Source organism: Cydia strobilella, chromosome 10 (genome assembly GCF_947568885.1).
Source record: "Cydia strobilella chromosome 10, ilCydStro3.1, whole genome shotgun sequence".
NCBI classification, from domain to species: Eukaryota; Metazoa; Arthropoda; class Insecta; order Lepidoptera; family Tortricidae; genus Cydia; species Cydia strobilella.
Window position 1 is genome coordinate 7,706,908 of NC_086050.1, and position 22,713 is coordinate 7,729,620.

At 36.4% G+C, this 22,713-nt stretch overlaps 2 protein-coding genes and 1 long non-coding RNA gene across 3 annotated transcripts in view; 2 read left to right on the plus strand and 1 right to left on the minus strand.

The window, feature by feature from the left end:
- The window catches only part of LOC134744634 (ribosome production factor 2 homolog), a 228,528-nt gene extending 222,547 nt beyond the window's left edge, over positions 1–5,981 (plus strand). Inside the window, exon 6 of the mRNA XM_063678521.1 lies at positions 5,968–5,981. The gene's annotated coding sequence lies outside the window, so the exon portion shown is untranslated. The remainder of the gene's footprint in view (positions 1–5,967) is intronic.
- A 1,335-nt stretch (positions 5,982–7,316) lies between these two features.
- On the plus strand, positions 7,317–8,032 carry LOC134744933 (uncharacterized). Its single transcript, XR_010128129.1, has 2 exons — positions 7,317–7,424; positions 7,845–8,032. It is a non-coding gene; the product is annotated as an uncharacterized LOC134744933 (long non-coding RNA).
- Positions 8,033–13,715: 5,683 nt separating this feature from the next.
- On the minus strand, positions 13,716–22,140 carry LOC134744932 (monocarboxylate transporter 10). The gene is made up of 3 exons (XM_063678879.1): positions 21,539–22,140; positions 14,663–15,787; positions 13,716–14,581 (listed from the first exon to the last, which is right to left on the minus strand). Exons 1-3 carry the CDS (start codon positions 21,828–21,830, stop codon positions 14,508–14,510), a joined length of 1,491 nt encoding a protein of 496 aa, XP_063534949.1. The 5' UTR covers positions 21,831–22,140; the 3' UTR covers positions 13,716–14,507.
- Between the last annotated feature and the right edge of the window lie 573 nt (positions 22,141–22,713).

A 22,713-nucleotide genomic window follows, 5' to 3' on the forward strand; every position in this document is an offset into this window, starting at 1 on the left:
TGATGATGATCAGAATGGAACTCTTCAATGACACATAGTTCACGTTTGGCGATTTGTTCTCTTCCTTATGGACCCAGACCCAAACTTGGACCCGGACTCGGACCCAGACCCGTGTCTGAACATGGACCCCAATTCTGACCGGGACCCGGAACGAACTCTGACCCAAACTTGGACCCGGACAGCCGGACACGGACCCGGACTCGGATCCGGACCCAGACCCGGACCCAGAAATGCTACTAGAAAAGTGGGTTAGGTAGGTAGCGCGGAATTCTCTTAGATGTCATTGGATCTAAAGCCCTCGGGTGGTGAGCGTTTAAGGACGAGTGTGCACGAGGCGTCTCAACAATTAGCCTCATGCATGAAGTTTATATTTCAACGAAATATGTTTTATTCGGATGTTTGTTACCGTTATATCATGTTACAAATGCATTTCCGTTTTTAAATTACCATTTAATTACTTAAAATTATAAATAAAAAGTACAAAAATTTGCCCGCGAAAAGCTAGTGAGCGAAACGCTCGAAACGCCACGTGACGTCACGCGTTCGACAGATTAGTGTCATTAGTAGCCAACGTCAGTTGGGCCGCCCAACGTGTGACGTCATCACGCTCTGTCGAATTCGCGCCTAAAATTATGAGCGTTTCAACCTTTAAAAAAATTTCAACATTTTAAATATTTTTTAATAAAATAATGTTAAGGTTTACAAAAGTATTTTTATCATTTCCGGTGTTCCAACGATATAAATTATGAATCCAAAAATAAAAATAAATTCATGCATGGAGCTAATTGGGTACTCAACGCCATCAATCTCTTGAGCCAAGACCGAGCCTAAGCCAGCTTTATCAGAAGAAATCTCCTCGAACTCGTTAATAACAGACTGAAGCTCTAATTCCTCATCGGGTGAAAGCACCGTACGGGGGTGGACATAGCGAACCCCACTTATGACTTGTGGTACTGCAACAGGAAGATGATGTGAAGGGACATAAAGCTTACCTGACAACATAAATTGTCCCACTGTAAACTGGGACCTCGTCGGTGTTTCCATAAAAAAACCGGCCAAGTGCGAGTCGGACTCGCGCACCGAGGGTTCCGTACTTTTTAGTATTTGTTGTTATAGCAGCAACAGAAATAGATCATCTGTGAAAATTTCAACTGTCTAACTATCACGGTTCATGAGATATAGCCTGGTGACAGACAGACAGACGGACGGACAGACGGACAGCGGAGTCTTAGTAATAGGGTCCCGTTTTTACCCTTTGGGTACGGAACCCTAAAAACTAAAAAGCTCGTCGACTGCGCATTCTCTAGGTATATGCTAATTGCAATTGTAGAATACATAAACCTAGATACTTATAATGTATGTAAATAGGTATTAAATTTTCAACAATCAAACCAGTACACTGGTGTCAAAGATATTTGACCCACCTTATCTTTACCTACACATGCATGTGTAGATAATATGACACGAGCTCATATTATGCACCTATTTACAGGTCATGCACTCACTCAGTATAAGGTACTGTACATATCAGTTTCAATGTAGGTAATCATGTTACTACATAATACTACATATACTATGTTAGTTACTTTGTATTCATATTACCTATATGTATGCGTATTACCTACTACTACTACCTACCTACTACTTGTGTAGTACTAAAGTATTTAATAATAAACTCTAAAAGGTCTTAATTACTTTTTAAATACTATATTTACGTCCTCTTTTGCGTTGTTATTTCTTAACATAAGCTACCTAAGTACCTATAAAAATATAATATATCTTATGTCTATAGATTCATCGTGAGCTGGATTTTAAAATCATAACACAAATCATCTAAGGCAGCAGTGTTGACTTTTACAACAAAAATAAGGACCAGTCCCGCGCCAAACATTGGGTAGTTTACGCTAATGCCCTTTAATTTAAATGTCTTGAATAATTGCTTCAATTGTAACGTTGCACGTCTCAAATAGAGTGCTTGGATCGCTGTTTTTTGGGGTTCCGTACCCAAAGGGTAAAAACGGGACCCTATTACTAAAACTCCGCTGTCTGTCTGTCTGCCCGTCTATCACCAGGCTGTATCTCATGAACCGTAATAGCTAGACAGTCAAAATTGTCACAGATGATGTATTTCTGTTCCCGCTATAACAACAAATACTAAAAACAATAAAATAAATTTTTAAGTGGGCCTCCCATACAACAAATGTGATTTTTTTACCGTTTTTTGCGTAATGGTACGGAACCCTTCGTAATTCATAATTCATAATTTATTTATTGCATCCATGGTTTACATTTGGTGGTACATACATAGTGGGTTTCACATGGACCCTGGTAGGGCACAGCAATAGTCTTAAATCTAAAGTATGCTAGGTATTAGTATTAATGTAATCATTATATAAACTTGGTCTTATGACAATGGTTAAGACATTGTAATTTAAAATTATATTGCAACAAATTTATTAATGTCTTGGAGATATTATTAACAATTAAATTTAACATTGAAAATGTAGGGTATATGTATAATATTTGTTTATTTAATAGTTATGTCAAGAATGTCAAGATTAAGAATTTGTATGTCATGCAATGTTTAATAAGAATTGGTAAAAAAAAAATCGAATAAAAATAATAATGTGAGTAATAATTAAAACTAATTATTAACAATTAACATTAAATTCCATTAAAAATAATACCATTCGTGATCATTAACCTTAACATTAAATTCAATTAAAACTAGTAACATTCGTGATCATTTTTATCTTCCAACGCGATATCTTCGTACGCGAGCCCGACTCGCACTTGGCCGGTTTTTCGCAATGCTTGTGGTTTCCGCCATGGGTTAGGGAGGAACTGAAAATAGCACAGCTAAACGAACGGTAGATTAGCCGACCTACTTAGGTAAACAACTGTTTCTTCGACACTTACGTAGGTGTATCTGTCCTCTTTTTCTAACTGTCCGCTGCCTGTCTATTGTTATTATCTTTCGTGAATTTATAGAGCCCGCGCCCGTTCTAAATGGAATACGTAGCTGGATTTCAAATATTTTTTTATTTATTTTAAGATTTCTAAGATATTTAGGAAAATAGACCATCCCCTCTCCGAAACCACTAATTCTAAAATTTTAAAAAACTGCAAAAAAAGTTCATTAATCATTGATTATAGGAAATCCTATCAAAAAGGTCGAGCGTGAGTCACTCTTAAAAAGAATGGATCTGTTACGACTAATAAACGTACCTATAAAAGTATAAAGGTCAAACTATTAGCTGTTATTAAATATTTCTTAAAATTGGAAATAATTTATATGTACATAACAATAAAATAACAATAAAAAATACCTATTACCTACTTAAAAATACCCACAATAAACTTAACTAACCCATCAAAACTAGTCGAACAAACCCACCCCGCATCGCTCCCGAGCGAGCTAGTGCCCCATCACGCTTGCTGCGTTTCCGCGTTGAACCGCGATGGACAACCTCTGCGCCAGGAACGATCTGGAGCGGGGGTCGAGACCCCTCTCCCGCAGGCGACGCCCCAGCTCTTCGAGAAAGAAAAGTTTTCGCCTCGCGCACCAGCACCCAGACGTCTCCACAGCAAGGGGAACGGACAAGTAGTTCGTTAGCCCCGAGTACTTGTCCCTCTTTAGGGACGCCGCCTGCTCAGCGGCTGCTCGTGCCGACCGCACGGTGCGGCCAAGGTGCGTAACGGCGAATGTGCTGACGCAGATGGCGTCCCACAAAAGGCACTTACCTCTCTCCCACGACACCAGTCAATCCGTCCGGCCTTTTTCCATCTGACCGACTAAGACCCGGCGGCTCCAGCACACACGGGACATTAGCTGACACCAGTGCCCTTTGAACAATGTCATTCAACGCGTGGTGCCGTGGGAATCTCCCCGGCGCGCATCGGCAACAACTCAAAGCATGAAGGATAATTATAAAATTATTATAACCGGCCAAGCATAGGATATAAGTATTTATTATATTCTGTGATATACCCACAGGATATACCTAACTGTTAAACCTTATACCAAAGAGAATATATAGGATAGAGGGGTACTGTCATAGTAAATTTAATTTTGACCCATGTTCTTTCATTATTAATTAACAAAACCGTGAACGCCATCTAGCCGAGAATAGGCCAAAGGTTGGTATTGGTGGTAGCGCCATCTGTGCGAGAATCATATTTCTTGATTTTCGAAGCACGTTTTCTCCTTAGACTGTATTCATCTTAATCAATCTTAATATACGGAGTTACATACGTCTTTGCTTATACATATAAAAATACAATTACAAATAATTTATTAATAACACCAAGTTACATGTCAGGTACGTACGTACATTCTATAATATCGCATTTTAAAATTAATTTCATAGGTAGTACATTATTTGTTCTGATTATACACATAAAACATTCAAACAGTGACTAGATAATTATATATTAGGCAGTTCATAAAAAAAAAAAAAAAAAAAAAAAAAAAAAAAAAAAAAAAAAAAAAAAAAAAAAAAAAAAAAAAAAAAAAAAAAAACGTTTATTCAAAGATCTTACTTACAACTAAATACATATTTTCTTCTGCCAAACCACACAGTGGTTTGTTGGCAGACGAGGCTCCTTTGCGTTTGTGTTAGCTGTTGATATGCAACTTAACTTTATCTTAAACCTAAACTTACCTACTTAACCCTTTACTGCATGCGCACTCATACTGCATAGAACTCGCTTATGGAGTAAAAGGTGTGACTAAGAAGCCACTTGCGTAATCTAGACTTGAAGACCACCGTAGAAGTTGCATCTTTTTTTATTACGTCAGGCAGTCTGTTATACACCGACGGGCCCGAGATGTATACCGACCTTACCGACTTACTGAGTTTATGAGCGAGCGGGGGTGACGAGGAGATGGGCAAGCTTATTGCTACGCATCGCGCGGGATTCGTTCACACCTCGTTGCCTAAACGCATGGTAATTTTTATGTGTGAAGAGAGCTACTTGGAAGATATATATTTGGAAGCCTAGTAGTTTAGTCGATTGGACCATCTGCAGGGTGGTTTGGTCAGCAGTGACTAGGTACGCCGGTGGTGCCGAGCCGTTGAGCTGGAATGAGAGGAAACATGTCTTATCTCTATTTAATGCTAATCCGTTCAGTCGGAACCACAACTCGAGCCTCCGAACTACGAAGTTTAATTTTAGCTCCAGTTCTCCTGTGGTCGGCACAGTGACTATGGCGGCCACGTCGTCAGCGTACATATATATCTCCGCGTCATGTATTGCGGTAGGCAGGTCGTTGAGCAGCAAGCTGAACAGCAGTGTGTTCGACAGGCACGAGCCCTGTGGTACACCCATCGCAATCGTCATCTCAGATGATTTGAGCCTTCCGCTTTCAGCGACAACGACTTGCGAGCGGTCGGACATGAACGATGTTAGCAGGGAGAGGGACATAGATTTAGACATTGACAAAGATAGATATAACTCCATAACAGATGGATACAGTCTAAGGATAAAACGTACCTCGAAAATCACGAAAATTTGATTCTCGGTCAGATGGCGCCACTAGCTTTGGCCTACTCTCGTATAGAGGGCGTTGACGGTTTTGTTTGTTATTTATAATTTTAACGCATATCAGTGAAAGAACATGGGTCAAAATCATATAAAAATAATTAATGCATATAAAAAAATCATTTATCCATATTTAAATTAGTAGTTTATGTGACTGCTACATAATGAAAGGCATTAAAACTCGAGTGTGGGTTTATGAAACGGACATAGTGAGTTTCATAATAGAATCACAAGAGTGTTTTAATGCCTAATTATGTACAGTTACATACACTGCTTTATCTACACACATATTATAAACTTTCTATGATATATTCACTAACCTCATATTACAGCCGACATAGTTGCTCTCTGGCGGAATTCGCGGATATGAGATGGCGTCTCCGAAATATCTTTATCACACATTTTACACAAAACTTTTCCTAGAGTTATTTTAAAAACAACAAAACAAATTATTTTTTACTTACAAACTAATTAAAAGATAAACTGCACGTCAAACGGCGGCAAAGAAAACTTTTTTCACGCATGTCACGCATCCGTAGTTTTTTTTTAATTCAGAGACAAACTAGAGAGGGGGTCGATTGCCATATCGTTCGATACCAATTAACAAGCGAGATTTGTCAAATTTGTATGCAATTGACATTTCATTTCGAATAAAACGTCATCTCGACTGATATTAGAATAGAGGTCAAATCAAAATTCTTTGTTTTTCAGAGATGTTCGAAATTTGAATAAAATAATATTATCGAAATCGATGTTCTTTCTTTTCTTCTTTTCTTGATGGACTTGAGGGCGGTGTTGCCCGTAGCCAATGTCACGTAAAAGGGTAGGAACAAAATAAATGCTCTTAGAGCACGACGCTGTTCGGTGGTTGTTCTAGTTGTCTCGTAAAACCGATAGCTGGATTTTACGAGAAGCACGTGGACTACCGGCCGTTGACTCCAAAATGGTGGTTAAACACGCTTTGAGATTAATTCTCCATTCACTGCACACTACCACATTAGATTATTGTATAATAAAGCTATCGATATTACACTTTAAACAATATTAATGAGCAAAAAACAAAGGAATTAATCACGAGGCTACTATCAATATGGCGTTCGAACCGGAAGTCCCGAAATCGATGTTATTATTTAGCAATAATAACATTTTCACAGATAAAAAAATTGCTGTAACAAAACAGTTTATCTTAATGTTGGCCATTATTTACGGATTTTGAAGGCATCATAGAGGGTTTATGATATGTGTGTAGATAAACATTTTAACGTATTTTTATAAATCTTCATTTTTAGTTTTAAAGTATGTCGATAGATGGCAGTGAATTTACAGTGGTTACAAAATTTACTATGACAGTACCGCTCTATCTTATTATATCCTCTTTGACATTGACCACCCTAACTTTGCACAAACTTGGCAGTAAGTATTTTAGCTTTAATTATTCGTATACGCTAACATTCGTATCAATTGAGTAAATGCGTAAGTTATTTTCGTACAGTCGACGTCAAATATATGTTTACACTTTTGCACCTTACTTCTTTGTAATAAGCCTAAAAAGGTTAACATTACCTTTGACGTCGTCTGTACAGTCAAGGGCATAAATATATATACATTCCCAAAGTTTCAAAAATATGTGTACGCTCTTACACCTTAGACAATAAAGTGTTCACATATTTTTGAGCCATTTGTCTGGATCGACCTTCGACTGTACCATTGGATTTGGGTTGCACTCTGGAGTAGTCTGGAGACTGATACACTTAATAAAAAATCTTTGTATTCTTGAAAATATTTATTGCGTTTGGTAGTTCTAAAAATATAAGGTTTAATTGACAATTCGATATAATGCTCGACACATTTATTTCGCTACCTACCATAGAGAAATATAAGTAAGGAAAGTGCTAACTCCATAAGTCCATACATCAGTTTTCTTACCAAAACGAGAGTTATTTTCGTAGTCGACATCTAGCGTCAAGTAGCGAATTTATCAGTACTGCTAGTTGACAATAGATGTCGCGACGAACGAAAAGTATAATGCTCAACAATTTTCAGCTAATATTATTACCGGATTAACCTGAACTCTATTTTCAACTCCTGCTTGTAATATTAGTTGTAAATTGTTTTAGCAACACATTTTTCGTCAGTCGCGACACTCGTGACATCTGGTGTCAAGTAGCGGTACTGATAAATAAAACGCTAGATGTCGACTACGCAATAACTCGCGTTTTGGTAAGAAAACTGATGTATGGAGTAATCACTCTTTCTTTACTTATATTTCTCTATGCTAATACTTAACTTAGATAATGCAGTAGTGATAAATGTAACAATAGTAAAATATATTTTGTCACTTGGCTGCTATTCAAAATATTATGTACTTGTCTGATTTACTCTGCATACCTAAAATATAAACATTGTATTCTCTTAGTAGTTGGCCTATTTCCTATTTCATTATTTCATAAAATAATATGTATACAAAATATCCGTAAAACCCAATGTTTACAAACTTAATAAACATAAAAAGCGGGATTTACATTACGAAATTAGTGTCATGCATGTTGAAATCAGTTTCACGAAAGTAGTTTCGATATATGAGAAAGTAATTTCGTGAAATAATTAGCGTCGTCAAATTCACAGTATCACAGTGACCAAGGCCCCATCAGCATCGAGGCTACACGTCCTCACAGCGCAGGCACTTTCGTGACATTAGTTTTTCACGTCGCATTTAAGCGGGATTTACATTACGAAATTATTGGCGTGAAATTAATGTCGTGACAGTAGTTTTAACAACAGTTTCACGTGTAATTTAATACTTTCGTAATGCGTGCATTTCGTAATTAATGCATGCATTACGAAAGTATTAAATTACACGTGAAACTGTTGGTAAAACTATTGTCACGACATTAATTTCACGCCAATAATTTCGTAATGTAAATCCCGCTTTACACTACGAAATTAGTTTCATTACACTAATTTCTCCAAAAAATCGTGCAGGGCACGAAATTGATTTGCTTTCATGAAATTAATGCATGCATTACGAAAATATTAAATTACACGTCAAACTGTTGGTAAAACTACTGTAACGAAATCAATTTCAGGCCATTTTCGTAATGTAAATCCCGCTTAAACAACAGCATTACAGAAGTAACAACTACTTAGAATAAATTTAATAAGCGATATACAATTTAGGGTGAGTCAAACATTAAGATAAATAGCATTCCAGGGGCGATATTCATAAACTAAAATTGAATAACAATTCAATGACAACAATAAGAGCGAAATACACTAGTTAGACCAAGCCAAGTTGCCAGCGATTTGGCTAGCCCAGACTGTGCAAGTGGTATTTAAACGTCATAATCTCATAAAAGTTTGACGTTTAAAATAACACTTGCACAATCTGGGCTATCAAAATCGCTGCCAACTTCATCATCATCATATCAGCCCTTTATCGCCCACTGCCGAGCATAGGTCCTGAGCTAATCTCATCCAGAAGTGACCCGCAATCTTTCGGATGTCGTCCACCCAACGAGCCAACGAACGCCAGGGGCTTCTTTCATTCGAAAGAAAAGCTGCCAACTTAGCTTGGTCTAACTCTACCAATGTATTTTCAATATAATTTTAATACATCAATTGCACGTTCGAGAACATGGCCCAGTTTTGCTAGAGAACGATAACCTTTGTTTACCGTTATATCATTTAACGATGAGAGATGACTCAGACGACATATACAATATATACATTCGATACAAATAATTGTTTGCGCAGGATTCTTAGCATAATTCTTAATTAATTAAGTAAAACAGAATATACTTGTAACATATAATATGAGGTAGGAACCTTAATTTTATTTTAACTAATATTGCAAAACGCAATATTTATAGGCATTATGATTAACTTAACTATTGCAATTTGGTTAGGTGGACTGGAACAATGGATGAATGCAGTATTTTGATTACAGTAATATAGGAACTTATCATAATTAACATTACTCACACATAATAACTGGACACATACTCGTACATATGAGTCCTATGACATTCGATAATGTTTTTGTATCCATACGACTGATACGACAGATGAAGGAAGTAGGTACTTACAAGTTTCACAAGCCGTATCACGTTTACATTTAATGGTTTTTCCGGTAACTATATTGCATTCAAGAGACTTCGTTTATTTTATTTATTTACCATTTGATTAAATTGACAAACTACCAAATCGCTGGTTTGTTTTGTTTTTTTTTTTCACACTGGAGTAATATTCTCAAAGAATGGCGAACGCAGTAAATGTTAAAATATCAGAGAGTTAAAAAATACTAAGTATGTATAATATTTTTATTTTATTTGACGATTCACCAGAGTAGTTGATAAAACGGAACACGGCATATTACGGACCTTCGGACAACGGAATACAAACATATTGCTATTTTTTTGCAGGCATTCATTCAAAGATTCGTGAAATTAGACTTTATATCATATAAACAATGATTGTATCATCATCACGACCACGTATATGTTTTACGTCCCACAGCACATTCCAACAGGCGGCCACGTTAGCACAATGCGGATTGGGGACTTCACACACACCAATTAATGTATGTTTGTTGTGTGTAATAATTAATATTTGTAATATTGAATTTCTTATTTGAAGAAAATCTAAAGCGAATCTTACCAACAATAAAACCTAGATGGAGCGATGTTTCGCTCTCGCTAGCCTCTGGTTTAAAAATTTAATCGAATCATTACTTTACAATTTAATACCCACCGGGCTACCGCAAAACCTCGGGCAAACTAATTTTTTTTTTACGTGTACCCTAGGTTGATCGAATTTTCGTTTTCATACGTCGTATATTGTAAATTTGATCGAAATCGCTAAAGCCGCGTTTGAGAAATTACCAAAAAAAATATGCAAATATATACTGTAGGTACAACTTTGCGTTAGCCCCGTCTTAACTACTTAGATAATTATTTCTGATGGTTTTCCGTCCATATCGAGAACCTTTTCGTTTAATAGTTTTTAAACTTTGATTTCTGTCATATTAGGGGTAGATAATAGGCACCATTTATACACGGGATAGCTTCATACGGTCACTCTTACAGCATATCAGAACAGCGTATTTATTACAGCTTTGCGTGTATAAGTAATCATTGGCGAAAGTCAGCCGGCCTAGCCAAGGTGACAATCGCTATCGCTTCGACAATGAAACGCTTTGTGTCTCTCTATCACTCTTCCATATTACTGCGACAGTGACAGTTTCGTTTCAATCGCTACCGAGCGTTAGCGATTGGCGTGTTGGCTACGCGGCCAGGTGTCCAAGAAGCCGCCAACGCACCCGTCGCGTCGCAAGCGACATGAGAGGAAGTACTTAATGTGTTTTTTGCACTCTCAAAGTAAATATTTGGACCATATTCTCAGATGTTTCGTGCTGAAGTAGAGTGTTAACTTCTATGGAACTATTGCTCAACGGTAAGTAACTATGATCACGAGGATAGTCATGTATATATTTTGTATGTTTTTCTACATGATATATGGACAGGTACAAATCTTTAATTTTTTACTTTTAGGATAGGTTCGTACACCTACTAAAGGTGCACATTCATTTTACAAATATACTGTACGAATGTACGCCAATTACTAAAATTTTCAAAACTCATAGAGAATCTTAAGCAAGCACGCATAGAGAATAGATAAAAGAAAATATGACATTTTTTGAAAGGAGCATTTGTCTTACAGAAACCTGTCTGTACCGTGTTACATTTTGTAATGTAAAAAAGTATGTTTTTGTTGACAAAAGGTTTTAGTATTTAATTTATTACATCATTGCTATTTTCATGGCCAATCAAGAGAATATTTGTTATTTATTTTGATGCTGTCTGAATGTTCCCCCTACCTACCTGTACTACCTATGTACGAATGAACCCCCTCAGTGGGGTAGATTTGTACATTCGAGAGCTTCTTTCAGAAGATTTAATTTATTCACTTATTTTAAAAGTTATCGACTTCTAACTTTTTGAGTAGGGAGCGGAATGTACGCAGAATGTTATAATAATAAATTAAGCAATCGATCTTTAAAGACCAATTTTTGAAAAATCTAAATCTAAAAAGTGTCCGAATGGTGCCTATCTTCCCCTACTTGAAGAAAACAATAGGTCCTTCTATTTGAACATTCATAATTATTTAAATAATTACAGATTTTGTAAAATAAACAAAATAATTTATTACATGCGTCCAGCCGGTGGGAGTTGTGGGACCCTTATTTCGATTGAGAATTGACATCTCGCGCAAATACTTATAGTAAAATAAAATTATGTTTAGGTTATCACTAAATTTCAAAAATTCACAATCATAAATTGATTGTGCACCTTATGTTCATAAAAATAACACTGTAGGTACCTATTGTACACAAAGGGAGCGCAATATGATAGGTAACGGACCTGCTGAAGTTTGCCTCTCTTTTATGACTCTACAAAGAAGTCCTATTTGATCTAATTAGATTTTGACCGAACTATACTGTCGGCCTCGCCGCGCCTCAGAGGGAAGGCATAATGTTAATGTATCTTATATATTTAAAGAAGTCAAAATACACTTAACGTTTAATATTATTATATTCAGCTATAACTTAAATCTGGCAACGCAAACGCATAACCAAAAAGCCAACGTATACCTAGGTCATTTTGTATTTTAAACAACATCACATAAATATATACATATATATATATATATACATACATATATATGGGCAATATTTGTGCAACATTACTCTGTCTCTGTAACTAACTATATGTAATATTTGATTATGATTAAATATCACAGACTAACTTACTACTTCTGCCCGATTTATATAAGTAAAACTTTACAATTAGTGCCCTAAAAGTTTAGCCTAGAGGTTTTTAGGTTGTTGTTACTGAGTGACGAATATTGACGTTCACTGTTACAATTTCGAGTCAAACTAGACGGCCCAATCATCCTATACAAGATTCTAATAATATTAGCATGGAAGCATCCTGTTGCTATGGTCACTTTCTGTATTGTTAGTGGTTTCAGTCACGGTCATTGTCGACATTGTCGTTGTTGTGGTAGTGGCCGGTCTAAGATAATAAGATCGAAAATTCTCTGAAATTATATGGTAGAGTTAGCCAAGAAGTCTGCAGTGATTTTAATAGCACACGCAGTGCAAGTGTTATTTTAAACGTCAAAATCTATGAAATTATGACGTATAAATAACACTTGCACTGCGTACCTATGCTATCAAAATCGTTGCACTTTTCTTGGTCTAACTCTAAGCACTTGTCTTAGTAGACATGAAGACCCGTAGGCTGTATGAGCATATTTGTTTTAAGTATATGTTGACCGACATTCCAAGAACTGAATATTTACAAGAACACGAAAATCAAATTAGAATGCACACAAACCGCAAATGAAAAAACATTTAATTATTTGTATTTAGCACAGGAAATTGTAATCACAAGTTTTGATTCATAGGTTACTGACCAAAGTTTTGAAAGACTACGGGCTTACGGGGACGAATATATCGATATTTTTCTCGCACAATCGGCAGTGCCATAACGAATTTAGGGTAAAATGTCTGTAATTTCCTCCATAGCTTTACTGTAATATTCAATAGCTCTTCACTAGAACTACCTAGTTGAGTGAGTCATTTTATTTAAAGTTGTACACTGTTTCATATTTGGGAAATTTAATGTTATTCCTAATTTCCTACTCAGAATCACGACTTTTTTCGACCCCAATAGGTGTACCAAAATTTCCATACTGTTTTCGTTCCTTCCATTCCGTTACCTTAATACAAAGTCTGTGAAAATGGTAACGGAATGGAAATAAAAATCTATCTAACTAAATCTTAAAAAAAAAGTGTAGCGTAAACCTTTAAATAAAAATACCCAGTTATAGGTAATATTAAAAATACAACATAATTACAAAACACTGACTTTAGAGATTCTATGTAAATAATAATAAAACTATGTTAAAATCTTAAAATATACTTTTCAATCATGAAAAAACTTACCTAATTGAAACTTTTTAAATGTACTGTAAACTGTACCATTTTAAATACATAATTATATCACCTATTTTGTTATACTATTATGTCATTTAACTGTCGTAAATAATTTAATGTACCTAAACGTTTTAAATAATTATATATTATTGTCAATATTAACTTAGGTATATTTATGATTTAATCCTAATTATTCTTAATTAAACATTACATAATATATGACAAAATAATATAACTAATCTATCTAGGAACGTTTAAATGGTAAATATATTACATTCAGAGTAAAATTAAAAATGCATAAAAAAGATACAGTCGACATCATGAATATTTATTTAATTGCATAAATGCACATAATCTTACAAAAATACTATAAAAAAATGTGGTTATATAACTTTATGAGCTCGACCGTACCATTACCTATTAATTTTTATTAATAAACAAAGTCTTTGCATAATATTAGGAGTTGAAAGAATAGTTTAATTAAAATGCTAACATACAAAGTGGAAAATATTGAAGTACGAAAGGTGTTAGCTAAATTTGCCTCCGCATAACATATCTGCAAAAACTATTTTTTTATTATTTCATTAACAAAGTGTATAATATCCAACGTGGTATATGCACTATGCACATACACGTATCGTAAGCGAGGTAGAAATATCCTGCCTCCGGCCGCGAAGTATAACATAAGTACTTAAGTTCAATGAACGTAACGATTTTTTTTAATAAGCGGCTGATCCGCAGCAATTTTTAAAACCTATCTACGATTGTTTTTTCACATATTTTATCACTGAAATCATTTACACCTACTGGCACAAAACTTAAGTTTGTACATAATACGGTATTGCACACATGCATACCCATCTATATAAATATAACTTACATCTAGATACCTGACATTTTGCGTTTTCTGAAATGTGTTCGGCAGTTGCGTTGTTACGGCTACTTAAAGCCAAAATGTATCTGGTTATAAAGAAGTATTAACCATCCGATCGTGGTGATTATCGCCATTTTGAAGAGGGCCAGATCCCGAAAGTTTTTCTGAAAAAAAAAAATTGGTTCAGAAGCACTGGCGTATAAAATGTATCGTATTTTAGGGAATGTATGTTTAAAAACACTTACCAATATCATTTGAAGATAATCTCCCGTTTATGCTACCGCCCTTGTCTTGATTCTGGCGTTTTTGAATTCCTGGCTTACGATAAAGACGTATGGTAAACATGAGAGTGGCGCCAACCAGCGGAGAAATGCCAGCGAGAACGAATGGCAAGGTATAGGAATCATATAAACCATGCAAATAGGCTGCGAACGGCGGACCGATGGACAGCGGAGCCGCCGCAAGACCCAACATGCAACCGATAGCCTGTGCCGCGTGGGCACCGCCAACTAACTCAAACGCTATAGGCCCAATTAGGGCAATAAATGCGCCGTCGAACACGCCCATTCCTAACGAAATAACAATTATAAATGCAAAGGAATTAACAAATGGCAAAATAATCGTAAGAATGCCTATGACGTAAAACGAAATCTGCTGCAACAGAATTCTGTCGATGCCAGGCTTATCCGCAAGGAATCCGAAAACTAGTCTTCCTACCCCAGAAGTGGCCGCTATGCATTGTATGGGTACATTGTTGTATACTCTATCGAAAGTTTCAACGAATTTGCCTATGTGCACGTAAGGAACAAAGTAACCGAATAGTGCCACGGGCATCGATAGCGCCCACAATCTATACTTCTTATTTTTCCAAATTTCAACACTCACTATAGTCTTAATAAGTGAGGTACAGTTATCTTCCTTTAATGGTTTTTCTATAACCAATAAAGGAATAGGTTTAAACAAAAGACCACAAAGCGCAATACCAAATGTAAATATAGCTAGGACTCTGAACATCCAGTCGAGCCCATAGTCTTCAATGAGATGTTTCATAAGAGGAGGCATCATGACTGTGAAAATAGAACTGCCTATGGTGACGATGCCGTTGACGCGGCCAAGGTATTTTTTGAAGTAGTGGCCGAGAATGGCGAGGGAGGGCGTGTAGGCGAGAGAGGCGCCTAGTCCATATAGGACCCCGTAAGTGAAGCATAGAATATCGACGTTATTGGTGGTGAAAGAGGAGAGAAGTAGGCCAGAGGCGGCGATGGTACCACCGAGCACGGCAGTGCGGCGCAGCCCCATCAGCGCGGTCAGCACGCCCGACAGCGGCGACAGCAGGAAAGTCGTTCCCATCGCCAGGCTGCCCACCAGAGCTGAAACAAACATTGAAATTGGAAACTGTTGCGACTTATTAGTTATTAATATGCATACGAATGTTCAAACTTTGTCTTCCCTTTACTACGTTAGCTTATGTTAAGCCTTAAAAGTCTGGATATTCGAGAATATAATAAAACCTATGCCATGGTGGCATTGCCACTTTTCGGGTCATAATACACTGAACGGATTCCTAGCCTAGTCGCTAGTGACCCTGCCTACGAAGCAGGATATCCCGGATTCGAATCCCGGTAAGGGTATTTATTTGTGTGGATGGATGGAATTAAAATGAAACCGTTTCTCGTAAGAAAATAAAACAACATTGTGACGGTATCAGATATTCTCTGAAGTTAACTACACAATCAGTAAACAATAATGTTTCTGCAAACTCCGATTGATCTTCTGCGTCTTATATAATTATGTTATCAACTTATCATGACATATTGCGGTCAGATAAAAAATACGTACTTCAAAGAAATAGAAACAAAAAGCGCGCTGATTGATAGTGGAATTAGGTCCCCGCTATAATTATTATGTAATATGTTTTTTTTTCTTCCATATCTCGGGACCATGGAGTCCCGGACCGGACCTTTGGGAGGCGTGCGTGGGGCCGAAGTCAACAGCGCAGAGCCCCTTTAAGACAATTTAATCTAAAAGCAAGGGATACCCGAGGCGGATACCATCCCCGAGCGCACAATATGATACATCCGGAGATGGTCCCCGCCAGTTGCAAAGACTATTGCAGTGCAGCACTTTTGTGCTGCGATGGGAACTAAGGTCATAAGTTATTGATTTGCAAGTTGGATGGATTGGATGTTGGGCTATGGGAGGAGACTAGCGGACACCCGCCATGACAATCAGTCTCCAAATTGTAAAAGACAGACTCGCCAACTCATTGAGTGGGCCCCGCAATGGCCGCACGCACAGTGCGACAACAGGGCAACACTTTGGAGTGGCTGTGAGGTTGTCGAGAGGTGAGTCTGCGGTAGCCAGATGCCCGGTATTCCGTGCAGCAGGCCGCCGGCGTTGACATTTTACACTTCCAACCTGGAGCATAGGTCCCGCTCTTGCGACTTCACTCTGGCCGGCCAGTCAAGGCAAGCACAGAGGCGAGGGCCAGATGACAGGGCCCTCTGGAATAGGGGTCCGTGGTGTCGCCACTCACCGTCAGCTCGCCACAAGCTGCCCCCGCGGGGTTTTCTATGTATATTTATTGTTATTGTGCATAAGAATGATTTCAGGTAATTATATAATGTCAGATAATTATACATGGGACTTGAGATTATTTTTAAATAAATTCCCGGCAAATAAAACTATCCCAGAGAAGTAAGTATTAAATTTGTCGCCTATGCACTCAGTTTAGTTGCCAAGTGCCACACAATGTCTCGTAATCTAATCGGGTCACCAGACACGAGATACCTATCTACCTAAAACCATCAAGAAGATATATGCATGTTTTCTACGTATGTCAATTGAGTGTGAGGCATGACCGTTCGAGCGAAGATAGCTAATGAGGCTACAGCTACACACTAGCATTTGTGGAACGGAGACTGTCTGGTAAATTAAAATAAATTAGGTTCCTACTTGGTTTCGAAATGGCAAAACGATATATTAGTATGAACCGACAACACATGTAAGGACGTCTGATGTAATAGTATTTTACACAATTGTATATCACAATATATATTAGAGAGCTTTTCGGTTGAGTACCGTTGCTGAGTTGCCTAAGTAAGGTACGAGATTGAAAAGCTTAATTATATCACTATTGTATACAATACTTTTTCTACGAGTCATCTAAAATATTACTTTTTTTACTATATTTTTAAATTAATGAAAATTGGTAAGTATCTCAGCCAAAATAGTCGCGCGTTTATGTCTTTTCTATGAGAGCGCGGCTGCATGTGATTGGTCAAATTCTTTTATAGTTGACTACAGCGTATCGATATGAATATTATAGTTGAGTTGGGAGTCCATAGGTACATGAAAAGTACGCAATTATAGTATCTAAATCTTAATTCAACCATTACAGTCGACGAGTAAAAAAAATTATTTATTTTCGCCGTGGTAAATACATATTGCTCAAATTGACTACGAGAATCTTCCGAAAAATAGTGACATCCGTACATTGCATAGGTACCAGAAATAAAGGCATGCTGTGCGCCGCTTACGACTTGGCAGAGCTCGAAAATAATTTATTGGGCAGACAGTACATTTCTAGAACAAAATTCCTAAATAATCCCGATTGTACCTAAATTTAAGAAAGTTGTCAAAAACAAATTTATTGCAAAATAATATTAATTATAAAGCGTCAAATTAATTAGATCACTGAACTATTAAATACCGTACTTTTTAGTATTTGTTGTTTTGTTATAGAGGCAACAGAAATAAATCATCTGTGAAAAATTCAACTGTCTAGCTAATCTAGCTATCACGGTTCATGAGATACAGCCGGAGCCGGGTGACAGGCAGACGGACAGTGGAGTCTTAGTAATAGGGTCCCGTTTTTACCCTTTGGGTACGGAACCCTAAAAGTAAAAAATCCCCCTGCCTATGCAAACTTGCCTTAGGTAGGTATTTGTTTTCAGTAGGTATCAATATTAACACTTCAAACTGTACGCGTTTTTGATAATGAACGATGTTCGATTTCATAATTTATAAGGACTCTTAAAATGGTTCATATATTTGCTTGGACGGGCATAGGGATGAAAATTCCGGAAAAAATCAAGTGTTTTTCCAGTTCTATTCAGAAAATATACGTCACACACAATGCCACTGATCCACTGATGAGTGATGACAGTGTAAATGCCATAAACAAACATATTAGACATGCAACTTACACCTTATTCTTAATTAAGTATATTGAAAAATACAGTTTTGAAAAAACTTGGTTTTTTCAGCTTTATTCTTTTTTTCGGAAGTATTGTAACTGAAATTTGCATTGTTTTTTTCGAAAGAAACTGTAAAAAACCGGCCAAGTGCGAGTCGGACTCGCGTTCCAAGGGTTCCGTACTTTACACAATTTAAACAATGTATTTTTCATGTGAAACATGAGTGAAATGACTTTAACAACCCGTAGGGGTCGGATCAAAAACTAAGTAATTAAGTCCGACTCACGCTTGACTGCACATTTCTAATAGGTTTTCCTGTGATCTGTAAGTAAAGAGTAAAGATCTCTTTTGTGTATTTTTTTTTTCAAAATTTTAGACCCAGTAGTTTCGGAGATATAGGGGGGAATGGTCATTTTTTGCCTATTTTCTTGAATAACTTCTAAACTGTTTATCCTAAAATTATAAAAAAATATATTTGAGATTCTCATAATGAGCCCTTTCATTTGATATGTAACACGATATAGTTTGAAAAACTTATTTTTTTTTCTCATTTACCCCCCAAGTGCAAGTGTTTAAAATTAATTTGTTTACGTTACATGTCCGTCTTTGGGTCACAAACGTACATATGTGTATCAAATTTCAACTTAATTGGTCCAGTAGTTTCGGAGAAAATAGGCTGTGACAGACGGACAGACAGACGCACGAGTGATCCTATAATGGTTCCGTTTTTTCCTTTTGAGGTACGGAACCCTAAAAACAATCCGTTTTGAAATTTTTCTCGTAATTTTCCCGGTTTATTCAACGCTAGACGGGAAGCATCATGGTCGGATACAGTGGTAATTTTTTTGTTTACCGTTAATTTTCCAAGAACTTCGGTAATTATTGTTAACTACATAGTTAATTTAGATAAAATTGTAAAAAAGACAGGTAAGTACGATAACGGAACAGCACAAGCCATTTTTTTAGAACAGTTATTTATTCTTCCCAATGAGGAAGTCCATTCTTCTCGGCGGATTAGAGAAGATTAAACGATCGTTTATGAGTGGGCACTGGGATCGCAGACATTATGGTAAAAAACCGGCCAAGTGCGAGTCGAACTCGCGCACGAAGCCACCATTACGCAAAAAACGCCATAAAATCACGTTTGTTGTATGGGAGCCCCACTTAAATATTTATTTTATTCTGTTTTTCGTATTTGGCTATCACGGTTCATGACATACAGCCTGGTGACAAACAGACAGACAGTGGAGTCTTAGTAATAGTGTCCCTGTGTTTTACCCTTTGGGTACGGAACTACAGAACCCTAAAAATAACGTCGTGTAGCGTCATTAGCGTTGAATAAACCGGGGAAATTTCAAAACGGCTCTTTTTTTCCAGTTTCTTTCGAAAAAAAACAATGCAAATTTCAGTTACAATACTTTCGAAAAAAAGAATAAAGCTGAAAATAACAAAGTTTTTTTTCAAAACTTCTGTATTTTTAGGTTAAAATTGCATGTCTAATGTGTTTGTTTGGTCATGGCATTGACACTGTCATAATTCATCAGTGGCAGTGTGTGTGACGTATTTAATTTTTCTGAATAGAACTGGAAAAAAACTGAAATGAACGAAATTTTGTAAAATTCCCGAAAAAAACATTTGTTTTTCCGGAATTTTCATCCCTAAGCGCCATAAATAAACCGTGCTTTATGCTATTTAATTTAACTGAAACACAGTGATGCGTTACATTTCCATATCTTATCTCCGGAATTTTAATTTCAAACGTGTTAGGTAGAGAAGAGTTGTTTTCATCAGCTCAATGGTCTGAAATTGAATCCGATGGTGGCCTTCAATGAGGGCGCCACGCCGCCGCGCCGCCGTCACGCGCGCCGTATCGAGTGCTATCGGCGCCAATTCTGATAAAACTATGCCTTTTGTATGGCAGTCGTAAATCTCGAAACATTGTTATAATTATGGTATATATTTATTATTTTACATGGTTATAGTGAATATGAGACTATTTAATTTGTATTGCAAATATTTATTATTAATCTCGAATCTTTGGAACAGGCATATTAATATTCTTTTTTTATTAGTTTTGTTTTAGCAAAATGTTTTTAACAGTTATAGTGCAATACCTATTTTCAATTGTACACTAATATAATTAACATATGTTAATGGCCTTGAATGTTGCGACCCTAATGTTAATGTTGAATAATAATAAAATGTATGCAATTGTAAGGTTAAAGTGTACAATAGTCCTTTATAAATTAAAAAACATTTCTCTTTTTTTTTTCTGCACCACTAATATTTTTTTTATTTTAGAAATTGTCCCTTAAATTAAATTACTAAAATATCAACGAAAATACTCTGTGCCGAAATTTTGTGATTGAGATGAGTTGAAAAAGAGCAAAGGGGCTACTAGGCCTACTAGATTCTACAGTGTAAAACTATAATTATAAGTAAAGGGTTTCCTTACCTGTGTCATTATTAGCTTTAAGCTAATCTAAGTTGTAAACACATGTCCAAGAAATATATAACAAAGAATTTAGTGAAACTGGTATAACTTAAAGCAGTCTCTATGCAGTTTTATATAAATTATTATTTTTATTATTTAAACTTCTTAAAATTGCGGGTATTAAATAAAAGATGAACAGGTAGAACACTTTCTTCTTTACCTATTTGACAAATAAGTACCATTAGACATTATTTCACCATGGCAAGGGAAAATAAGGATGAAATTCCTGAATACAATTTCATTGCATTTTGCAAAATAGGTAAGCTAACCTAAAGCGAGGTTTAGACTAGCAAGAACTTGCATGCAATTTACGTTACATTGCCGACTACTAAGGTAAACTGCATTCAAAAGTTTGATCAGATACTGCAATGTAATGAAAATTGCATGCAAGTTCTTGCTAGTCTAAACCTTGCTTGACATATACTTACATGCTTTGCTCTCAAAGTTTGGTACATTTTGTTCCTTCAATTGTTTTGACATCACTGTATATATCACACTATATGAATTTATCACACCAAAGAGAAGGCCATTTGTGAGGAATGAGCCCACCAGCACAGAATATGCTCTGAAACCCCCATCAGGGGGACCTCTTGCGAACTCATCATCATTATTTCCACGCACATTTCCATTTGTTTCGGGATTCGGTATCTCGGCGATTCTCACCTCTACATTATGAACTTTCGACAGTAGTTCTGAGTTTTCTTTTGGTTCCAAATCCATTTTCCAAAATAATTTTTGATTCTTTCATACGATAGCAAGTCGATGAAAGGTTTTGAACATCAATTCTATTAAAACTGTAATTTGATCTTGACTATCTACGTATAAAATGAAATTGTTACACAAAGCAAACTTTTATCACTTATTCAGACGGGAGTATACTATGATCATAACTTGCACGTCAAACTTATAGTCCATTTTTCGATTTATTCGCATAATCTACGACACGAACAGATCAGGCACGCGGTCGAGTTCTCTTTGATAAATTATTTTCTGCATCCTCGCTGATAGTGAAGTGAACTACTGACTGACGACTGACTGGGACTGGACTGTGTCACTGGAAATTGGAATCAGAATGGAATGACACTTGACAGTGACAGTGAGGTGACAGTTCACAGGATGGCACTGAGACAGTTTACAGCACAGATTATTAACTAGTTACTTGTTTACAGGATAAGGAATATTGCCAGGGAAAAACCTTTGGTACCTACTTAACGATAAAATTACATTTATCGTTGTTTAAAATCAATAACTAATACAATAATATGCTTTTTTGATATTATATTCATGATGATGAAGTCCTATCCTATTTTAAATTCTGGTCACTATTAGTATTGATTATTGATGAATAAGAATATTATCAAGAGAAGTGCAGAAACAAACGTAATCCAGGAAAAGATCTTTATAATCTATCCGCGTTCTACATGAATCTATAGACAGAACGGGATAGTCTAATATATCTTTCAGTAGGAGTAGCAGAGAAAGCGCTATTATTGTTTGTCCTTGTCACTTTCCCCACCGTAAATTTAGTTTGGTTTATGGTGGGCAACAAATAACCCGACCAATCATTTTGTTGCATTGCGTATGTTCTGTCCCTCACGGACGC